Source organism: Acipenser ruthenus, chromosome 14 (assembly GCF_902713425.1).
Source record: "Acipenser ruthenus chromosome 14, fAciRut3.2 maternal haplotype, whole genome shotgun sequence".
Classification (NCBI taxonomy): Eukaryota; Metazoa; Chordata; class Actinopteri; order Acipenseriformes; family Acipenseridae; genus Acipenser; species Acipenser ruthenus.
The window spans coordinates 22,801,916-22,814,971 of record NC_081202.1 but is presented as its reverse complement, the minus strand read 5'-3'; the positions used below and the strand labels follow the sequence as shown (position 1 = coordinate 22,814,971).

The 13,056-nt window shown below is 39.3% G+C and overlaps 1 protein-coding gene across 2 annotated transcripts in view; it reads left to right on the top strand.

The window, feature by feature from the left end:
• fbxl13 (F-box and leucine-rich repeat protein 13) overlaps positions 1–12,734 on the top strand; it is a 55,423-nt gene extending 42,689 nt beyond the window's left edge. For both annotated transcript variants that reach the window (XM_034032154.3, XM_034032155.3), the window contains 8 exons: positions 3,366–3,486; positions 5,340–5,502; positions 8,088–8,207; positions 8,400–8,526; positions 9,686–9,769; positions 11,388–11,522; positions 11,943–12,106; positions 12,430–12,734. In XM_034032154.3, coding sequence (XP_033888045.1) covers positions 3,366–3,486; positions 5,340–5,502; positions 8,088–8,207; positions 8,400–8,526; positions 9,686–9,769; positions 11,388–11,522; positions 11,943–12,106; positions 12,430–12,565 — 1,050 coding nt within the window. In that variant the 3' untranslated portion in view covers positions 12,566–12,734. The remainder of the gene's footprint in view (positions 1–3,365; positions 3,487–5,339; positions 5,503–8,087; positions 8,208–8,399; positions 8,527–9,685; positions 9,770–11,387; positions 11,523–11,942; positions 12,107–12,429) is intronic.
• The last annotated feature ends 322 nt before the right edge of the window (positions 12,735–13,056 follow it).

The window sequence follows — 13,056 nt, the reverse complement described above, 5'->3', positions numbered from 1 at the left end:
TTCGAGGACAGCTATGATAAAACTACTAATGTTCTCATAAAGGTTTGTACGGCAGCCCCAAATAAGTCATTTGTATTGTTCTCACATTTGGTAGTAAACTAACTCATTCTTGTGCCTGACTGTACAAGTTTGACTAAATTCTGGGAAAATGCCTCCTTTTTATATGAAAAAAAACGAAGGGTGTGTAAGAGTTGGTTGTGGGCAATAATGCAGGATCTTGTCCTTTTTCACAAAAAGATGATGAATAAAATGTTGTATTTCCATAACTTGCAATAGGGTATCTTTTCAGCAAAGAAGGATAATAGTTTCAGCTCAGTATTTGGTTTGGGTTGAGGGTTGAGTTTTTAAGCAAATGAACAAAAATGCTTGCTACTGTTCAACATAATCTCACAGCGAGCAGATACTGTACAACTCAAATTGTGTTTTTCTTATTCAACAATCAATCTTTTATGTTCTATTTAGTCCATCTGTTTCCACTGTCTGGAATTTTGCTAATTAGTTGAGTTAGGAATTAAACCACCAAACTGCATTGTATGTTTTTTTTTTTTTTGCTATGTGAACCCCAGGTGTCTAGGATGTGGAAACAAAGGGAAACTGAAAATGAATAATAATAGAAGTCAAGTAAACATTCAGTCACGTTTTATTAGGGTTTGTAACTTGACTCTCCATCAAATACGTCCTCTTAGTCATTTAAAAAGCTAAATTGAGCAAGACAGTTTGGCAGCTTTGATATAACAGGAATAGTAATTAATTTGTTTATGAAATGTTTTGCAGTATACAATTTATGTATCTACAATTAACAAATTATTGTAGTCTGTGTTTAATTTCAGAGTTTTAGAAATTGTCTGCTAATGTTTCTCCATTGCTTGTCTGAACATCCCAGTACCAACCCGGTTCCTACCCAGTGGTACAGTCACCAAACCGGTACTGACCCAGTCCTACATGGTGCAAAAGCCACCGAACCGGTACCGACCCAGTCTTACATGGTGCAAAAGCCACCGAACCGGTACAGAACCAGCCTGGTGCCAACCAGGTTCTGAACCAGTACTGCACCGGTCCTTTCTCGGGGACAAAGCACCGCTGTTGGACGTCCCAATCATTCCAGGGCATACGTGTTGTTCCGCGGTGGACAAAACGCTTGAAATTCACTAAGGAGCTGGTTCACCTGCTTCCCAAGCGACCACCTCCAGTACGTAAACCAGCGGCAAACTGGTGCCCTAGGCCTCAAAGACCAGCACAGCCGGCTGTGCCCGCTGCCAGAGCTGATGTTTTGAACCGTTCCATGGCTGCTCACTGCAGAGGCTTTAATAGGTTCCGCCACCCTGCACAAAGACAGAAGCTGCAGGCTAAGCAGCAGCCCTAGGAATTTGCTGCCACAGGCCCAGGCCCCCTTCTCAGGGAGCCATCTGGACTATTGACGTGAGTACACCACATACATCTGGGTGTTTACTACTGTCCAGACCGGCTATTCACTGCAGTTCAAGCACAGCCCCCCTCCCTTTCGGGGCGTGACTGCACCATCAGTCATGGACCCACAGGACGCTGTGTGGCGTCTAAGGAGGTAGCAGCTCTGCTTCAAAAATGGTCTATTCGTAGGATACACCACCTCCAGGTAATTCCTATTGCAAAAGCGGGATGGTGGCCTCAGACTGATCCTCGACCTCAGACAGGTCAGCCTATATCTGAGCCGAAGGAGGTTCAAATGTTGATAATGTAACAGCTGTTGCAGTCAATCATGCCAGACGACTGGTTCACCACGGTTGACCTCAAAGATGCCTATTTTCACATCCCAATTGAACCAGCACACAGGAAGTACCTGAAGTTCGCATTTCAGGGAACAGCTGGCAGTGCACAGAATACCCCCCTGTTTGGAGCTCTTTCAGCTCAACAGAGCACTCACGGTAATGACGTTCCAGAAAATTCTGGGCTTGAGTGCAGCAGCTTTCCAGACCCTTCCATTGGGTCTCCTGCGCATGTGCCCTGTGCAGGCGTAGTGCTGGGCAGTGTCACCAGAAGGGATGTCGTCACCATGGACACGTCCAGCCAAGGCTGGGGTCGCTGTGTGGAATGTCCGGGGTGTGCAAGGTGTGTGGAACCCCTCTTGGCAGGGTCTCCACCTCAATGTTTTAGAGCTGCTGGCAGTTTACCTGGCCTTGCAGAATTTTTTGCAGGAGGTTTGAGGGAGACATGTGCTTCTCCGTACAGACCACAACCGTGGTGGCTTATATCAACCACCAGGACGGTCTCAGGTCGCCAAGTCTCCATTGTGTGGCCCACAAGCTTTTGCTCCGGGTGCACGAGAGCCTCCTCTCACTGCGGGCAGTGCATCTGCCCATGGTGACAAACTGGGCGGCGGACCTCCTCTCAAGGGGAGTCCCCAGTAGCTCAGAGTAGCTTCACCCCAAGGTGGTGAGCTTCATCTGGGAGAGGATCGGGAGAGCAGAGAAAGACCTCTTTGCCTCCCAGGAATCAACCCACTGTCCCCTCTGGTTCGCCATAATATGAGGCAGGGACCCGCTGGCAATAGGTGCCTTTGTACATCAGTGGACAAGGCGTCTGTTATACACCTTTCCACCACTCGCCCTGCTCCCGCTGTGCCTGGAGAAAATCAGGCAGGACCAGGCCAAGGTGCTCTTAGTAGCCCATCAACTTTGATGTAGCTCCTGAGCAGCCAGCCGTGATGTGCTGAAGCTGCGCGACCTGCTCAGTCAGGCACGGGGGACCTTATGGCATCCCAACCCATCAAGCTTGCAGCTCTAGGTCTGGCCCCTGAACTACGGCATTTGAGCCATCTGGGTCTGTCCAACATGGTTATTGACACCCTAAAAAATGCCAGAGCAGCATCCACACGTTCCCAGTACACATACAAGTGGGGCGTCTTTCAGACATGGTGTCTGCATCCTTTGGCTTAGTCTTGTAGCATTCCAATCGTCTGCAATCTTGCCTTTGCAACGGGGCTTTGGTACACTCACCCATTCGGTAATGATTACATTTCGTACTTGAAAGGGAATGTTAGGTTATTATCATAACCCTGGTTCCCTGAAATAGAAATGTAACCATTAACCTTCAAGGTCGCTGTGTCCATGATTGCAGCAGGCTTGAAGGAAAAATGACACTGAGATCTGTGAGCAAAAGCCTTTTGTGCCCTCGGGGGCGGGCCATGACTGCATCACAGGCTCGGTGAGCAACTTTGGAAAACAATACTCAGGATTTGAGCCTTTAGGAGGTAAATAGCCATTCGGTAGTGGTTACATTTCTATTTCAGGGAACCAGGGTTATGATAATAACCTAACATTTTCTGTTTTGAGAACTGGCTGCTGATCAGATGCATATAAGGATAATTGTTTGTCCTATTATTTTTACAGGCTATAGTTTCTGAGTGTCAGAATCTGCAGACAGTTTCTCTTCAAGACTCCACTCACCTTTCAGATTCTGCATTTAAGGCCTTGGCAGAAGCAGCCAAGCTTACAAAAATCAAGATTAGAGGTCTGTGAAATGATCTGATATTTATGATATTATTTTCTGAGGATCCAGAATGCAAGGACATGAATTATAAAGTACTGTATTATGTATTGCATATTTTCTATCTGACCATGTTTTATGCATGACCTTGCAGTATCAGAGGCCATGTACACCAGGGGCTGTATTCTGATCACAGCGCAAATGCAAGTGTAAGTGCAAATGGCTTACACTTGCATTTGTCTTGCAGCATTATAGAGCACCTGCCCCATCGCCACGGCCATAAATTTCGGGGTGTGGTATCATTAACATATTCGACAAAGCAATTCTGACGACGGGGTCTCAAAAAGACAACAGAGCACTGTGTTAAGACCCGCTGAAACCAGGTTTATTTAGTGGCGCAGTCAGGAACTTTAACAATTGAACACACTGTAAAAAAGCAAAGAAGTCCTAAGTAGCAACTGTGTGCGTTTGGACTGACATAGAAAGAGGAAATCAAAGAAATAAAAGTAAAAGAAAAAAATAACCTAACGTAAGAAACTAACCATATTATTCATAAATTAATAACAAACAAATATATTAATTAAAAAAAATGCTGATACAGTGGAGTACTACATTTATTTTCACGAGGACTGTAGCAATTTATTTTCATGGCAATTATTACAAGTGAAAATATTTACGTACAGTATATGGAGAGCAGCATAACAGGGGCGCCACTTCTGTATCTGTATGTGTATGTCTGTCCTTCCTTTCCCTGGTTGTTGCTAGTGCTGTGTGTGCGTGCGTGTATCATGTGCAACTGTTAACGAGTTTAACTGCTATGTAAACTTGACACAATGTATTTGCTTTGTTTCCGTGATTGATATAAGTCACTACTATCAGCAGACTGAAACAAGATATCAGTTTGGTTGCCTGATAATGTAAGAGCTTAAGTAATTTGAAACATTATAATGAATTAGAAAATGGATCGGAGAGTTCCTTTAACCTGATTGGTCAATAAGAGGGCTTAAATCTCTGATAAAGGACCTTGCATGTTGTCTTTCAAACTGTTTAATCACTTTTTCAAATCAATCCGCCTGAAAATACGAAAATACAGTATTCGTGTATTTTACTCCGCGCTTGTAGTGCACAGCTGCTGCTACTGATAGACAGATCAGGGAGGGTAGTAAGTATTTTACACTTTACATGTAGTAATGTCAATGCCATGAAATAATGTACCTTGTTGCGTTTTTTTTTGTTGCTCTTTGTTGCTCTGCTGCTCGACATGATCGCCACTTCTACATTCAAAATCAGAGCCTTGCGGTGACGCAAGTGCATTCTGTCTCTTAAAGGGATTGTTTCCTGGCCCTGATTGGTTAGCAGATTCCCCAACCTACTCAGCATTGATTGGCTGGGCGCTGGGTTTTTATTTGGATCAGAATCGCACTTTTGGAGAAGCCATTCCCTGCGGGGCAGACGTGATTGACTTTCACCACTGCGTTTGCATTTGTACTCATTTCATCAGAATAGAGCCCTAGGACTTTAAAAAGATCATAGCTAAAAATGTGAAACTGGTTTGCACCTGTTTTTTAAGTTTTCAGAATTAATCCAAGTTTCATTTGTGCATTAAATGTAAAGCACAGCTTTGTATCCAACAGAATGAAATCATCAGTCACATCCACACAAAATACGCTAGTGTGTGATTATCATATGGTACTGTACCTTATAAATCTAGTCCCTCCTTAATGTTTGTCTTTAGATATCCTAGAACATATGCAAGCTACCAAAATGCCAAAATCATTTTAATCATCATTAATCTGATTCATGTTTTTGGTATCAGAGTCACCTAGACAATCATATTTTAACATTTGAAATCCTGTCCACTATAATTTTATAAACAGGTAATAATCGTATGACTGATGCGAGCTGGAAGTCCTTTTGCAAGAGTTCCCCCTGCCTGTGCCACATCTATGCTGCTGACTGCCAGAAAATCACTGACATTAGTCTAAAAGCGATAGGATCCCTCAAGAATCTGACTGTGCTAAACGTGGCCGACTGCATTAGGTAAGAGTTAGCCTTCCTTGGTATAGGTTTGAAATATCAGAGTTACCCAGTCAACCAGCAACACTCTACTGGATGTAAGAAATACAACATTTGTTCAACTTGTGTGTGGCGTTTGTTATTGTGCCCCACCAGGGATAAAGTATGTATATATGTCACACTTCACACATTGTGGAGTAGTGGTTAGGGCTCTGGACTCTTGACTGGAGGGTCGTGGGTTCAATCCCCGGTGGAGGACACTGCTGTTGTACCCTTGAGCAAGGTACTTTACCTAGATTGCTCCAGTAAAAACCCAGCTGTATAAATGGGTAATTGTATGTAAAAATAATGTGATATCTTGTAACAATTGTAAGTCGCCCTGGATAAGGGCGTCTGCTAAGAAATAAATAATAATAATAATATACAAATTGTCACTAAAATTGGCAGTAACATTATTTAGCATACGTTTCTGAGAATATCAGATCCTGGGAATATATGGGGGTGTCAGTCTCTCCGTCCATCTGTCCATCTGTCACCCTTACATTTTTGCGTGCATCTGGAGAACCATCTATCCAATTGTCATGAACCTTGGTATTAACATTTGTTAGTTTAGGTTATTGAGAATATATCATTTCTGGAGATAGAGGTGGGTGTCTGTCAGTCCATTTATCCAAGAGAATCGCTTATCAAATTGTAATTAAACATTTCATTATACTGATGTTTTTTATTACATGAGAATCACTGTTATTGAATTCATGCTAATATCTCACTCGGCTTTCGCTAAGGTAAAGTTAAATAGTAGTGGTGGGGGCCAACCAAGATGTAGCTTGCTGCAGTATCTGCACACATTGAAGGAAGATATGAGCCTCCAGTGCTTTTCCCTTTCCAGGGAACATGGATTTCCTATTGGCCTGGTTTTGATGGGGCATCAGCACACACAATTGTGTCAATGCTGGCTCCAGGGAGCAACCAAAGTGCTGCCTCCCTAGTGCCTCCGCAAGGTAACCGTCTGGAATGGGCTGGGTGGGGTACTTTGTTGGGGTTATCAGATGGGCACCTCCCATCTCCGCTGTTTCGTCATCTAGCCCACGACACCTTGGGAACGCTCGACAGTGATGCTGGCGTCCCCCCACCCACCCACTCATCCATTGCTGCTTAGCCTGGGATTCCACCTTGACACACCTCATCCTCTACTTGTGCTTTTGCACTTCAATGACTGCCACATTCCTCCTTTCAGCTGGAGCTGCTTTGTACCATCTCTGGAGAGCCAAACTGAGACCATGGCCTATTCTTTTCTGTTCAGTCTGAAAATGCAAAGCCAGATACGGCCAATGGGGCTGATAACTCTAATTTAGAATTTACACCTGTGGCATGAGGTTGTACTGTGTGTTACTGACATACTTGTTGACGTATTTCTTACATCCAGGCAGTGTTGCAGGGGGACAGGTTAATGGTTACACTCTAGTGTACCAGAGCTACTTGGAGGTTAGACATGATTCTTAGAGCTCTGTTGAGGCTACAGGGGTGATTTAAACTTCTGAGGATGAGATGACTGAAACCAAGTGCACTTTTTCAGTGACATGCTTGCACTTGTACACGGCCTCCAAGTTTTTTCCCTGCAACATTGAAAGTAAATAGATTGTTATTTATACAGTACTATAAAATAAAACAGATCAGCTGACATTTATTCTACATTATATGATTTATAGTTCAGAAATGTTTACGACTGTGTAACCAATGAAAATGATGGCTTATAATTTACTGTTCATCTCAAAATCTCAGCTATATATTTTTTGTTTATACATGTATCCAAATCAGTGTTTCATTTCATTACATTTTATACTCGCCATAAGTTATTCTTTGGTTTATAATTTTGGAAACATGCTGCTCAATCAACTACATATTTATCTAACAAACTCAATTGCAGTGTAAATTGAGACTGTTTACATCTGTGAAACTCATCGATGTAAACTAGTATGTGATCAAAACTGTACACTGTATGGTCATCCCCAATTTTATCAGGTCCGTCTGAGATCACCTCAACAAAAATTGAGAACATAGCTTTATTACATTTAAATTTTACCAGAAATACTTATATTTAATGATTGACTAAAAATAATTACTAAAGCATCTATAAATGTATTATAAAGGTTATAAATAATATGATATGATTATTATAATAATTATACTGGGATATAGCATTACAATGTTATAAGACATGACAAGATATTTTATAAGCACCTTTTCATTAGTAATATGTCATAATAATTGTAATGTAATAAACTATTATTGCTTTTTAATCATCGACATCTTTAATAAAATGTTTATGTATGTTTATATATGCATGATTCAGATAGCATGCAGCTCTTACTTTTTTTCCCCCATTGCTTTCATGTGCCTTGTTTGCAAACATGAAAACAAAATGCCCCGTATTTGGAATTTTGTAGTTTTAAATGAACCTAAATAGCAATGGAGCAAATATAATTTGTTTGGCCCAAGTCAATGTAATTATAATCTTGGTTATAACATCTGTTAATTCACATTCTGTAAGACAATTATGTGTTATACTATTGAGTGACATTATTCATATATGGTGTCACATGTTACAGGTTGAGTGATGCAGGAATTAAATATCTTGTGGAAGGCCCTTCTGCTGGGAAGCTCAGAGAAGTGAACCTGACAAACTGTGTCCGTGTCAGTGACATGTCCCTGTTGAGAATATCACAAAGGTATGAGAAAAACATAAACTGGCCTAAACTAAATACAAAAAGTAAGTAACAGAATCAGCTGAATGTGCATGTAAAATACACGTGGTTTACAGAATGTTATGTCAATACCTCTATAGCAACAGTTGTAGACCCATTTCAGAGACAATTACTGGGTGGCTGAAGGTATTAATTTTTGTTATTTTAATTTTATAGGTGTCTTAAACTAACTTATCTGAGTCTATGTTACTGTGAACACCTGACCGATTCAGGACTTGAGCTGTTGGCAGGCTTGCCATCACTGACCTCGCTTGATTTAACAGGAACTAACATCCAGGACCAGGTAGACCCAGGGGGAATGCAGTTTAATACATTTGGTTTCCACGCTTTAATGTTTTAGCAATCTGTTTAATGATCGTCTAAAAGATCCTTTTAGAAAATAGGGCAGAAACTTGTTTGCCATTATTGAACATACTATAGCAAGACACAATGTAAACCCATCCTCTATTAAAATGCTTTGTGTGCAGCTGTATTAATCAGTTGCTTTAGATTGGTCTATGATAACCATTTCATTACAAAATGGAAACTGTCTAATGTTTAAAACAGTTTGATTCAGAAAATGATTTATTTTTTGGTCATTCAGACCTGGTCTGTCACATGTGCATAGGTATGAGCATACAGGTGGTACTTGGCTTAACCGTTACAAGGATATCATTTCATCTAATAAATTGTTTAATGTTGGGTTCAGTAAACATGTACTTCGACATACAATAACAGAAATTATCCTTTTTTTTTCTTCTTATTTGCTGGAATCTTATTTTCAGCCCAGCAAGTCTGTTTGTAGAAGGGAGGGTAAACCTTGTATGGACTTGTCCAACTTTTTTTTTTTCAGTATGTTATTTGTGGTTGCACAAAAAAAGGAAAAAAAAATAATATGTAGCTGCAGTTAGCAAGACTTGGCAAAAACTGGTTTAAGTCAGACACTATTATTATCCACCTCAAGGAATGCATATATCCAGTTACGGGAATAATTTGAAAGTAACCATACCTACTCATGTCACACTTACAATTTAACATGTATCTACATGTATATAGAGAACCATATAGAGAGCAGTGAATATTATTATTTATTTATTTATTTATTTATTTATTTATTTATTTATTTATTTATTAGCAGAAGCCCTTATCCAGGGCGACTTACAATTGTTACAAAATACAAAGTACCACATTGTAAAGTATCACATTTCAGAATATCACATTACAGGTAAGAGCAGTTATAAAAGTAGCAAATAAGATCAAATTCAAATGAGAGCAAAATAAAGAATACAGTAAATAATTACATTTAAGAGCGAGTTTGACTAAGAGCAGTTAACTTACAGTAAACATATTTGTTTAAACAAGTAAAGTCCAGTAAGAACATGTAGTAAGTACAATAAAAGGATGAGAATGATATTCAAATAATATGCAAGTCACTGACAAGTCAATTGCTGTTTTCTCGGCAGGGTTTGGCATCTCTTGGCACCAACACTGGCATAAAAAAGCTCACCTTGTCTGAATGCTTATGGATCACTGATTTGGGAATTCAGGTCTGTTTACTAAATTACGATGTGGGCTTTAAATACCAATAAAGAGGTTTTTAAAGAGACTATACCTTTAAAGGGTGATTATAAATTTGAAATAATGATCTTATGTATATCATTCATGACCAGCATAGCAACATAGCAAAACACAACGTAAACCCATCCTCTATTAAAATGCTTTGTGTGCAGCTGTTTTAAACAGTTGCTTTAGATTGGTCAATGATAATCATTTCATTACAACACGGAAACGGTCTAATGTTTAAAACAGTTTGATTCAGATTTTCTTTTTATTTCCAGGTCATTCAGACCTGGTCTGTCACATGTGCATAGGTATGAGCATGCAGGTGGTACTTGGCTTAACCATTACAAGGGTATAATTACATCTAAAAAAAAACAGGTGCATTGTAATTAAACCCAAAAATTAGATTTGACCTAATTTAAGAAAGTGCCAACACTATCATATACACATATTTGACTGACAGCTGTAAAACACCTGTAAGTCCAAAGCCTGACAAAATAACCACTAGGGAGTTAATTCCCATGGGTAGTTTGTTCAAGAACTAAGTTGTTTAGGGCATCAAGGTTGTGGAATTGATGAGTTGTTTGACAGGACCCAAGTTTAATGAATCGCATCTCCAACAGAATCCCCTTTCCCCCCTAACTCTTTGCTGGGGGTATTGCTTGAGTTTTGGCCCAAAGGGAAGTAACCTTGCCCCATTCTGAGGTACCACCACCACAGTCTAACACCTTTCATATAGATTTTTTTAATGTAATTCTGGAGGAATTATAATAATAAAAACACCTTAAATTTTAATGTTCTGTTTGAAAACAATTTTCAAAGATCACAGCAAAATTGTGCTAAAGTGTGCATGCCTTTGGGTGTTGATATTTTCATTCCGTCTGGTTTTGAAAGCTATAGTTTCAGTTAAATAATTTGACCACCGAATATTAGTGGAGGTCTTTAATATTATTATTATTATTATTATTATTATTATTATTATTTATTTCTTAGCAGACGCCCTTATCCAGGGCGACTTACAATCGTAAGCAAATACATTTCAAGTGTTACAGTACAAGTAATACAATAAGAGCAAGAAATACAATAACTTTTGTTCAAGCAAAGTATAAGTGTGACAAACCACAATTCAATAATACAGCAGATAATAGTGATAGTTACATCAGGGTATGATTAAATAGTGATAGTTACATCAGGATATGATTAAATACAAAGTACTACAGGTTAAACACTTGGCAGATTACAGTATTCTGAAGTACAGGATTAAATGCAGTAAAATAGGGGCAGATAGGAGCAAAATAAAGCACATTTACATGAAGGGTGATAGTGTCCCAGGATACAAACAGAGGAGTTCTACAGGTGCTCTTTGAAGAGGTGAGTCTTAAGGAGGCGCCGGAATGTGGTCAGGGACTGGGCAGTCCTGACATCTGTAGGAAGGTCATTCCACCACTGCGGAGCAAGGGTTTAATACTTAACTGACTTCACCGCCTAGTGTACTTGCACACTATTACAAATACTTGTGGTAAGGGAAGAACGGCTTATTAAAAAAAAAACCTAGAGGTTAACTGTATAGATACAGCATTTTTTTTTTTTTTTTTATTCTTTCAGAAATTGTGCCAAAAGTCTAGGGATCTGGAACACCTTGACATCTCTCATTGCCTTTCACTGACAGATAAGACAATTAAAAGCTTAGCCTTTTACTGCCAGACACTCACCTCACTCAGCATTGCTGGATGTCCAAAAGTATGTATGCATGCATCATGAGATCAAATGTTGGGGAAGCACTCTATTTGTCTTATGCATTGGGTAATCTACCATGAATGTAATTAGTCAGCATTGCAGCGGTGCATTTAAGGTTTGGGAAAAGTATTAGCTGAAGATTGAAATTGTGATTGGTTTCCAAAACTTCAAGAATCTGGTAAAGCTGGTAGAAATATATATTTGTTGTACAATATATAAATAAACAAAATGCATAAATGTGAGTGAGTTTCAAAACTATTTGCAGTATACTTTGCAATCTCTTAGTAATATCAAACACATGGGAGAACAAGGAGGACAGTAACTCTCTCCACAGTACTGTACAGTTTTAAAGAAATGCTAAATTGATTATGTATAAACTCCAACCTTTTGAGAGGTTGTAATATCTGTATTCTTTTTAATTAGATGACAGATCTGTACATGCAGTATTTAACAGGAGTGTGTCAGTACCTCCATGAGCTGGATATCTCTGGTTGTGTTCATATTACTGACAAGACAACCAAGTATTTGCAGAACAGCTGTAAACAGCTGCATGTTCTCAACATGCTCTACTGCAAAAACATCACCAGGTAAGTTATTTACACTTTCAAATAAAATCTTCACAGGGCATTCAGATTTTCAGAGATGAAACATAATGACTATGATACTGGTTAAAATATGTAAATCTTATTCAAGACATGGCTGGTGTCATGCCCTGCTCTTTATTCTCGTAAAGTATACTATACAAACTTTTGCTATCAGAGGTCAAGGAATGATAACTGCACTTAAAACTAAAAATACTGGTACTGGGTACTATAAAAAAAGAGAACAGCTGGTCAATAAACGATGAATAGATGATATAGATTGTATTGTAGTTTTCTGATAATCATACAGTATGACTTGCCTTCCCTAGACAAGCTGCTCTGAAAGTAAAAGCCAGAGTTCAGTGCTGGGAATACAGTAATGAGGACCCCCCTGCTTGGTTTGGGTACGATTCCTTGGGTAGCATCTCAGATTCCATCCCTCAAGAAAATCAAGAGCAGGATTAATAATCGAAAACAGTGGAAGCTAAAAACAGATTGGATTGTTTGGTCACCCCTTTTTGTTACTGGAAACAAAATGTGAACAAGAAAAAAATAAAAAAAATCTTCCAAGATTGAAGTGCAAGAATTTAGCATGTTCCATAATATATTGTATTTTTTACAATTTTGTATTATTAAAAAGGTTAATAAATAATTGTATTTCAAACTGTGCCTTGCCTTTTCTATTACATGCTGTTGACAGTTCTACAAGTCCCTTATTGTTGTTTGCTTTCTAAGTAACCTAGAAAAATGCGTGCTGATTTCTGTAACAAAGGCACCTCTGGTTTTACATTTTGACCCTTGTGCCTATGTCCAAGTATAAGTGTTCCGAAAAAATGTTGCCAGCACCATCAGTAACAGCAACAAAACCGTCAAAAAACTGCCAGAAGTCTCAACAAAAGGTGTGTTTTTTTTTCTGACCATACAAGTGTAACAAGCCTTGGAGGTGGACTTGATCT